General features: G+C 46.4%; 1 protein-coding gene across 2 annotated transcripts in view; it reads right to left on the reverse strand.

The window, feature by feature from the left end:
- TAX1BP1 (Tax1 binding protein 1) overlaps nucleotides 1-9,226 on the reverse strand; it is a 100,585-nt gene extending 91,359 nt beyond the window's left edge. Inside the window, exons 1-3 of one of the 2 annotated variants that reach the window (XM_063452333.1) lie at nucleotides 9,027-9,040; nucleotides 1,209-1,269; nucleotides 918-1,101 (exon numbers count right to left, since the gene is read on the reverse strand). In XM_063452333.1, the coding sequence (XP_063308403.1) occupies nucleotides 918-1,094 (177 nt within the window). In that variant the 5' untranslated portion in view covers nucleotides 1,095-1,101; nucleotides 1,209-1,269; nucleotides 9,027-9,040. Of the gene's footprint in view, nucleotides 1-917; nucleotides 1,102-1,208; nucleotides 1,270-9,026 lie in introns of both variants that reach the window. The other variant, XM_063452334.1, reaches the window with a different exon arrangement.
- Nucleotides 9,227-10,488: the final 1,262 nt, after the last annotated feature.

Here is a 10,488-nt window from a genome sequence, read left to right on the forward strand (position 1 = left end):
ATGACGGTCCTGAACCGTCTAGCGTCGTTAAGGGGTTAAGAGATCCCAATGAAAGGAAAACTGGTGATCTCAGGAGATACAATGTGAGTTAAGTGGCTATAACAAAGTATATGTTATCAATCAGTAAGATACAGTTGTTACAATTTGCCTTGAAGGGAAATATTAAGGGACACTATAGTCACCAGAACAACTACAGATTATTGAATTTGTTCTGGTGAGTAGAATCATTACCTTCGGGCTTTTTACTGTAAACACTGTCTTTTCAGAGAAAATGCAGTGTTTACATTACAGCCTAGTGATAACTTCACTGGCCACTCCTCAGATGGTTGTTCGAGATCCTTCCTGGGTCATGGCTGCCTAAAATGCATCCAAACATTCAGTGTCTCCTCCCTCTTCTGCATGCAGACACTGAACTTTCCTCATAGAGATTAATTGATTCAATTCATTTCTATGAGATGCGGATTGGCCAGGGCTGTGTTTGAATCATGCTGGCTCTGTCCCTGACCTGCCTCCTTGTCAGTCTCAGCCAATCCTATGGGGAAGCATTGTGATTGGATCAGGTTACCACTTCTGATAATGTCAGCAGACTGCTTGTCTTTCTGAGTCAAACAGAATGCAGAGTTACAGCTTCAGGCTTGAATAAAGTAAGATTTTGCTATATTTATGGAGGCATGATGGGCCCAGGGGGGCTAGATGGTGGTTTTAACACTATAGGGTCAGGAATACATGTTTGTGTTCCTGACCTTATAGTGATCCTTTGAAGATGGAGGCGGGTATTTTCATTGCAAAATAACTATAATATAAAAACATAGAAAACCACTACTTTTATGCTATCATTTTCACTTTAAGTTAATCAAATGTGACAGACTTCTTAATACAACATTCATATAAAGGAGGGAGAAGAAATGGTGTCCTACCTTAAAAATGCCAACCCAGTCCTTTTGGTGCGGCTGAATATACTGGGTCAGTGTGTAATGACATTCAATTGCTGCATTTGGAAGGTATGTCTTCGCCACATTTTGAAAGATTACATGAGCAAAGTTTGATGCCTGCAAGGTGCTGTCTGGAGAAAGTACATCTTGCAACGCTGCCATAGTCGTCCTGGAATAAAAATCAGAGAAACAAGATACTAAATCCTTATTCGGGAATAATCATTCAAAATAAAATCTGTAAGAACTGTTTGTTTTCTTTAGAATACCTCTTAATACCTGGTTTATTTGAGGTTTACGATGATACAGGAGACAAGTTATTTTAGCAGCACACTTGTCTCTAAACAACAATATAAATAAAAAGAAAGTGTTAGGCACTCTGGCATCTTTCATTTGAGATTTTTTGTGTGTAAATTATTGTTTTATTGTGGTAGATTTTGAGAGAGGATATGCAGGTCTATGGCAATAAGTAATGTACATTTCACTGGCCACACAGGGCCAGCAAATAATATGCTGAAATAAGTTCGGACTTACAGGTCCAACAAAAGACTGCGATGCCATAATGTGTAGAACATGAAAAACAATAAAGAAGCAATAAATAAAAGAAGTCATACAAAAATACCTTTAATCCCCAAGTATGGCTAACCGGTGACCCAAGACCCCTACTAAACCCACTCCCTCCCTCACAGTAGTGTCATCGTCTCCCCCAAATCTCCCGTCTGACACCCGTAAGTCAAAAAGTTTTGAAAGTCGGGGGCGGGGCCGGACCGCCAAGCTGGACGGTCGCAAGACAGACCAGCTCCAGCAAAAACTAAGCCATTCAGCCACAAAACTACAACTTTTATCAAAAATACCGGCCAGCAACGGCGCCCTCGACGGGCAGAGTGCACTGAACCCAGGGTGAGGCTTGCTCGACGAGTATTAGTCCCCTGGGGGACAAATCTTCAATGCTGAAGTTGAGGCCTACTCCGGCGGTGAGTGGAGCGGACAGCCGCCGCCCCGCTATCCTGCCGAACAGTGTCCAACCTGGGGCTTACACCCTCGAGGAATCGGCTCCGTTCCCCCCCTCTGGACCGGCGGGGGGGATCCTGGTCCTCACCCTGAAGCCCCGACCACTACGACTGAGACTAAGGCCTAGCAGCACTACCAGATGCAGACTCTAAGATGGCGGAGACCGCGCGCCTAACCCCAAGATCTGAATGAAAGATGCCCACCCCACAAACGCCGCAACCAACGTGGTTCAGCAGCACCAAAGGATAAGACACCCACAAAATCCAGCCGCACGCACACATCCTGGCACCCTAACGGGACACCTACCTCGGGTGACTCTCTTCAAGTTCCCGGCTCCGGTAAAGGGATGGAACAGCAACTAGCGGCGGGAAAAGGGGCACAGCACGCCAAGCCAGCACTTGCCTGAACAGCAGGGAACATCAGCCCCCACGCCACCCTCTAGACACACTGGGGTCTAGGTCCAGCGAGCCGGATGCCGCACATCACTCCGTGCAGCACCTGTCAACCAGCCCCGCAGCAGCCGAAACACAGGCAGACCACCGGACAACAGCCCGAACAAGCTGAATCCACAGAGGGCATGAATTAACCAGTCACAAGGGGACTTTCTAAATATGACCTAACTAGTCTTTACCTGCCCCAGTATAACTATGGTAATGTTGAAATATTACCAGTCTTACTTTTCTAGCCTTACTAACTGCATTCATAAGTAGCTATAGGGGACTAAGGGGTGATGCTATATCTCTCATATCTAAGCATGTACCTAGCTAAACTGAATATACTGCCTGCATGTAACCTTATCTTGCACCTAATTTACCAAAAAATGTGCAATGCCTAGCAACTACCCTATTTGTTATACAAGCCAAGCAGCTCAAGGACTGCCGTTGGGGTACCTGGAACCAGTTTGTATTTTTTTTTACCTGCACAGCAAAAATAAAGATATAAAAAAAAAGTTTTGAAAGTCAGTGCGGTATATACAGCCATCAGCCAGTGTGTCCATATGGAACCTTATTGCAAGTCCCATATAACACAGGATATACTAAAACATAAAGAGCAATCCCTTTTATGCATTATAGCAGTGATAACTGTCGTGCCTCTCTGTCACTGCCTCTTTGTCAGGCCCATCTGTACATTTGTTTGTTGCTTTATGGACGTAATTTGTTTTTTACATGGGTGCTTTATGTGATATTGATGTCAATTGGATTGTTTCACATGGATAATAAAGGTGACATGATTTTGAAGTTGATGTACATGCTGTCTGCATCTGTTATAGGCAGGGGCATTGCCAGGGTCAAAAATATTTGGTGAAACCTTCCAAAAGCTATAAAAATCCTGGTATTTATTTATTTTTGTTGTGCATAAAAATAAAACAGTAGAGCTTGCAATGCCCCAACAGCACGTGAAAGTTTAGGATAACACATAGAATAACATCAGACGGTCAGCATCAGAGATTAGTGCACATTTTGTATTATGTCAGGCAAAGCCTCCATGTCTTTAATGTGTACTAGAGATATGTTGTTTAGCGAGGAGACAGGAGTTTAGACTAGAATTGGTCTTAGGAAAATAAAACAAGCTTAAGCACTATGTTTAGCTAACAGGAAGGTTTTAACCCAGCACCCCTGCCAGATTTTAGCATGTACTCCATCGAGCAGAAAAAAGCTGGTTAGAGCCAAGGAGTATCATGTGAGCGTTACCACTGATTGGGATGTACATGACAGGATTAAAAAAAAACTAGAACAGAAACAAAAACATTATACACTCAATGCACCCAGACTTATTTGTAGGTTTTACCCTACCCTCCATTATAAGTGTAATGTGGAATCTAAAGCACGGATAACTTAAATTAAGAGTGTTTGAGGGCACAAAGCTAGATATACAGGATGGTAATACCACTAATGCCCTCCTCTAACTCAGCACAGGATGGCACATAAAAAAGTAATGGCATATCAAAAGAGAAAATAAAATACAAACTGGAACAAAGCAATCTGTTGTGATTGTGAGCCCATCGGTGCAGTAAGACTGTCATACTGGAGACACTCAAGCTGGCTATTGGGTAGCTTCCAACAGTGGGCCCGTAATGTAAAGTCCCCGGTCAGCCGATGCCCCAGGTCAGAGGCAGGAAGAGGTAGGTGAATGGTGCTGTGAGACGGAAGGTAAGAGGAGCACACCCACGGCTGCAGGCCATTATGAGGGCCTGCATCACTGATCCACAAACTCGGGGGCACATTAGTGAGTCCAAGTTTGTCCCTTTCAGGAAACAGCTTCAGTTCCAGATGGACTGTCTCACCCAGTGACGCTGGATCTTCCGCGTGTGTGGTCGAGGTGGCGGGAGTGTATCCCGTCTGGCTTTCAGCCCAAGTAGGCATAAGCTGGGAAACTCTTGTGCTTGCCTGGAAGTTGCGCCCGGTGAGGACCCCCTCACTTCTCTCCTCTTCTCTTCCTGAGGTTGAGTCGGTGCTGTAAGAAGTCGGCCCTCCAATTTTGCCCAGAAGCACTCAAATATCACATTCAGATGTGTCAGGATTCCATCAGCTGCAGTCTGTTGGATGATCGGAGGCTCATGCACATAAAGGAACTGCGTATCTGCCATCTTGAGGTGGTCCACTGCGGTTTTGACTTGTGCCAGTACAGGCGCTTGAAATCAGCAGAGGTATGTGGGGAGAGAAATAACCCCCACCGCTCCAGAGGGTTTTATTTTTACATAAATCCTTTTTTGGCCTTATATTTCTGATAGTTTTTTTTCCTGTTAGCTCACCTTAGTTTTTAGTTATACGTTACAAAAATTAGGGACTACCTTTTCTTAAAGGGACACTATAGGTACCCAGACCTTTTCAGCTCATTGAAGTGGTCTGGTTGCGGTGTCCCAGGTCCCTTAACCCTGCAGTTGTGATTATTGCAGTTTTTAATAAACTGCAATAATTACCTGCTAGATTTAATTCCACCTCTATTGGCGGTCTACAAGACTTTACGCGACTTTTGGTTGTCTGACGCTGGACGTCCTCACGCTATGCATGACAACATCCAGTGTCACCCAAAACCCTATAGGAAAGTATTATATAATGCTTTTCTATGGGGGAAATCCTAGTGTGATCACGGCGATCGCCATGTATGCGCCTTACGTCCCGCCCGCAAGCTGACATTGGCGGGGAGGAGCGGAAGCGGAGTGAGGTGGGGGGCACTATAGGGAGCTATAGTACCAGGACTATATAGTTTCCCTTTAAGGGAAATGTGATCTTTGGCAATGAGCAGTGTTTAAGCAAACTTCCACTTCATTTGCTAAGCAATTTACCCACAATCCATCAGTCAAAAGAATCTGACAGAAGGGAAAATTGCAGACATCATGGACAGGGGGGAACATAATGGCAGCTCCTGGATATTCAGATCCAGCACAGGGAATACTAGTTAATAAATATAAACAAGGTAAGTGACGAAGGACACATCATAAGGGACATAAGGAAACAAAAACAGAAAGAAAACCCCCCAACAGTAAGCAGGGTATACAGTAAGATCCACATCTGTATTTCGAAGATAATGTTGCACATATTTAATATTGGCTGACTAGCACTTGACATTACATGCACATTGATTCGTTTGCTATCTAGTTTCCCCAAATGTGTAATCTCCTGCTAAGCAGCTGTCGTTTTTCAGCGCAATGAGCTGACTGTAAGATTGTGCCACACTGTTCACGGAAGTGCTTATCACTGCAACCATGTGTAGTTGAATGCTGATCAAACTCACATTACTGATAGGGCTAGAAAACAGCTGTTTTCTCAGTGACAGGATTCCTTCACTGTTAACCAACCTGCACCCAATGAATAAAGGACCTCTATAGGCACCCAGACCACTTCAGCTTAATGAAGTGGTCGGGGTGCCAGGTCCATCTAGGGTTAACCCTGCCTGCTGTAAACATATGTTTACAATAAGGTTAATCCAGCCTCTAGTGGTTGTCTCATTGAGTTAAGCCAGCCTCTAGTGGTTGTCTCTGTGATTTTCATTGAGAATGCTTTCCTATGGACTGACTGAATGCGTGTGCGGCTCTTGCATTCAGCCGATGACGTCCAAAGGAGGAGGAGAGTCCCCAGCGCTGGAGAAAGGTGAGTGATCTAACCCCTTCCTCTTCCTTCAGCCTAGCGGGAGGGGGGCCATGTGGGTGGGGGGACCTATTAATACTATAGTGCCAGGAAAACAAGTTTGTTTTCCTGGCACTATAGTGGTCCTTTAATGCACAAAAGATTCCAAAAGCTTTTCATCCCATGTAAGAGAGAACATATATGAAGAAAGAACTTCAATAACCCCCATTTTGTTCTCTCATGCATGTACACCAGTTAATGTTTTCATCTACCTGGTGATAATTAAAAACCCAGACTGGATGATGAAGAGAGAAAGGTCCAAGTAAGTATCTCCAGTGGCCCTCCATAGGAATCACTACACAAGAGAGCAAGTCACTGTAGGGGTTGTTGACTAAAATACAAAGATGCCATGGCAGTACACAGAGAAAAAAAGATACATTCAAAAGCAAAATGAAAGCTCAGTGTTAGCGTGCATGCTCTTAAGAGAAGTGTCATCTACTGTCCATTAAACTCTGCTCGGGGAAGGGGAGGTTCAGCATTAGCATTGTTGAAATTTATTGAATACATCTCACCTGGCAGTTTGCTAGCATTATGACTAAGACCTTTTTTGATGAAGTCCAAAACATCTGGAGTGTGCCGAAGGTTGCCAACCCCTGGTATAGATCATGTCCCAGCAGTCTCCCTGCTCAATACTCAGCCATTTAGGAGTTAAAGCGGCACGCTCAACGTCCAGTGGCCGGGAAAGTAAGGGGAGATTTACATATCCAAACCTATCCCTCACGGGTGCCGCCATCTTCTTCAGTCTGCTCTCTTCCAGCTCCTTGAGCCTAAGCGAGAGTACAGCATTGAGATCTATGGAGGATTAAGTGAGACCACAGAACCCTCCATAGACACAGCCAATTCCCTGCAGGCAGAGGAAAAATAGAGATATACAAAGTAATCCTTACTTTGTCTCTGTATATGTCTTGATCGGGTTGGAATTTCAGCGAACTTCCAACACAGTCAAAATGTGTGTCGGAGGTTGACAGTGTTGTTTCAAATCACTTTTGTTTCTGATTATGCAGCCCTAGACACACTTCCCCTGCCTGTGACTCACACTGTCTGCATGAAAAAAAAAATTGTTTCATTTTCAATCAGATGTTAAAATGCTTTAGACGTTTAACTCCTCCTCTATTAATTGAACTGTAAATCACACATAGGAGGCTCCTGCAGGGTCATGGAGGTTATTACAGAGCAGCAGGAGATAAGAAATATTAAACAGACTGTGCAATAAAGGAACCTAGATAGGTTCATTTTCAGGAAGTGTGTAAGAAGGCTATGTACGTCACATGCAGGGAGGGTGTGACTAGGGTTACATAAACACAGTGGTTTAATTCCGAAATGGCAGATAATTGAAAAGTGAGACTGCAGGGGTATGATCTATACACCAAAAAGTACTTCAGTAAACTAAAGTTATTCTGGTAACTATAGTGTCTCTTATAATATAACAGAACTGAGCTGTTGGACTGCCGACACAATATAAAAACACCAAAACCACTTCTGTATAAGGGGTATTTCTATTATATACTCGCATTACTAAACCAGCAATGATAATTTTGTCTGTACCATCTCATAATTAACGTTTAGTAGAGTTGCTAAATTAATCAGCTGCTAGTGGTGGTTACTGAAACAAGACTACCTGACACTTCAATAACAACAATTAGAATAACAACCCCCCCACCCTCCTTCCACCTGGCAGCAGGTAAGCAGTGTGTAACCCCGCCCATTCCACCTAGCAGCAGGTAAGCAGTGTGTATCCCTGCCCATTCCCCCTGGCAGTAGGTAAGCAGTGTGTAGCCCCGCCCATTCCACCTGGCAGCAGGTAAGCAGTGTGTAGCCCCGCCCATTCCCCCTGGCAGTAGGTAAGCAGTGTGTAGCCCCTCCCATTCCCCCTGGCAGCAGGTAAGCAGTGTGTAATCCCGCCCATTCCCCCTGGCAGCAGGTAAGCTGTGTGTAGCCCTGCCCATTCCCCCTGGCAGTAGGTAAGCAGTGCGTAGCCCCGCCCATTCCCCCTGGCAGCAGGTAAGCTGTGTGTAATCCCGCCCATTCCCCCTGGCAGCAGGTAAGCTGTGTGTAGCCCTGCCCATTCCCCCTGGCAACAGGTAAGCAGTGTGTAATCCCGCCCATTCCACCTGGTAGCAGGTAAGCAGTGTGTAATCCCGCCCATTCCCCCTGGCAGCAGGTAAGCTGTGTGTAGCCCTGCCCATTCCACCTGGCAGCAGGTAAGCAGTGTGTAATCCCGCCCATTCCACCTGGCAGCAGGTAAGCAGTGTGTAGCCCTGCCCATTCCACCTGGCAGCAGGTAAGCAGTGTGTAGCCCTGCCCATTCCACCTGGCAGCAGGTAAGCAGTGTGTAATCTCGCCCATTCCACCTGGCAGCAGGTAAGCAGTGTGTAATCCCGCCCATTCCCCCTGGCAGCAGGTAAGCTGTGTGTAATCCCGCCCATTCCCCCTGGCAGCAGGTAAGCTGTGTGTAGCCCTGCCCATTCCACCTGGCAGCAGGTAAGCAGTGTGTAGCCCCGCCCATTCCACCTGGCAGCAGGTAAGCTGTGTGTAACCCTGCCCATTACACCTGGCAGCAGGTAAGCAGTGTGTAATCCCGCCCATTCCCCCTGGTAGCAGGTAAGCAGTGTGTAACCCCGCCCATTCCCCCTGGTAGCAGGTAAGCAGTGTGTAACCCCGCCCATTCCCCCTGGTAGCAGGTAAGCTGTGTGTAGCCCCGCCCATTTTACCTGACAGGCGGTGACACGCGCCCAGCCCCGCCCCTCATTAACCCTGTGCCAGCAGCGGATCCCGCGTGACGCAGCGTTAGCCCCGCCCACAAACTCTTTAAAAGACGCCAGCGAGGCCTGCGATGACCTTCACGGCCGCCGGGCAGCGTTGTCACCGGGAGCGCGGTATACCGGCAAGCACGGCCTGTCTCCGCGGTGTGACACCCGCTAACCCCGCACTCTCTGACCACAGTAACCCGAGTACTCACCGTTACCCAGCCGGCCTCAGGAGGCACTGCAGGAGGAGGCGGTGATGGCCGTGGCGGGGTCGGTCCCGGTCGGGGGCCCCGCGCTGTCTCCCCGGTAGGAGGAGGAGGTGACGGGCGGCCGGGCAGGACGCAGTGAACTCTTCCGCGTGCCAGCCGCAGCGATTGTTTTCTTTCCAGCGGAGTTCTGCCTGCGTCACTTCCGGGGGGGAGCGAGGCGGCTGATCAGCTGAGCGGTGATGACGTCACGGGGTATTTACACCGCGTCCTGCCGGGATCCTGGCCCGCGGGCCACAGAGCGTCATCACCGGGCTGCTCAGCATGGGGGAGTCCCAACCATTTACCGAGCAGCAGCGGGGATATTCACTGGGGTGGACATTAGCCCACGGTAGCCGAGGTGGAGAATATTTTCTTTATTTTTTTCCCTTCACTTTGTTACTAAATTTGTGAAATTTAAAATTCACTTTGTTTCCCACAAAATCCCAGATTAGTAAATAACCCGCTGGTGTCTATTTTGAGTGAGTTTCTTCACTCACTGAATTGTGATGAATTGAAATTCCAGCTGTTAATATTAAGCTGTGATAAAGTTGGACAAAGCTGAATTTGAGGGTTTTTGCCATTCTGTCTTCGTTGCTGCAGTTTGGGCTCCAATTCATTACTTGGTGAATAACCCCCACACCTTGGTGTTTTACAAAACTAAGTCTAGCCAATTCAACACTTTAAAACGCAGGCGAACTGAGCAGTTATTACAGTTGATTTGGATCATTTTTCCAGATCTGCTATTTGCCTAATACTTGCCATTTACAAGTTAATGGGTTACTCTAAGCACCATAACCACTGCAGCCTGCTTTAGTGGTTATGTCAGGCGTACTTTAAGAGTAATGGGGCAAAACACTGTGCAACAGTCTGCCCTCTTACCTAGGTCACTGCTGGCTACCCAGTGTCTGCCAATAGGCTGTGACAAAATACAGCTTCTGCAAAGTTTGCTATTCATCAGCTATGTAAGCCAGTGTGTGCAACTCTGCATAGAAATTGTTTTGGGCTGACTAATAATGCATCAATACTGCTGCTGGAGGTAGAGTAACACAGCAAAGGGTTTAAAGTCTGTATGCCTAGGGTTTCATAGTGAACCAAAGGTTGCACATACAGACTCCAAGCACCATGACCACGTCAAATCGCTAAAGTGTTTATGGTACTTTGAGAAGCCCTTTAATTTACTACAATTCACTTGAGTGAAAAAAGTGAGAGAAGTGAATAACCATCCAAATACAGCTGTACACCACTGCTTAATTTAGAGGGGTCTGTTTGTGCATAATTTATCTCTAATTTCTGGCTCCTAGATATTGACCTATTCAATCTAAAGTAATGCTTCAAGCACTAGAACATCTACAGCCCTCTGTAGTGGTTTTGGTGCCAGGAGTGCCATGACACGCTCCCACAGTAAGTCAAATAGGAAATAGGATGC

Source organism: Pelobates fuscus, chromosome 4, assembly GCF_036172605.1.
Source record: "Pelobates fuscus isolate aPelFus1 chromosome 4, aPelFus1.pri, whole genome shotgun sequence".
Lineage (NCBI taxonomy): Eukaryota > Metazoa > Chordata > Amphibia > Anura > Pelobatidae > Pelobates > Pelobates fuscus.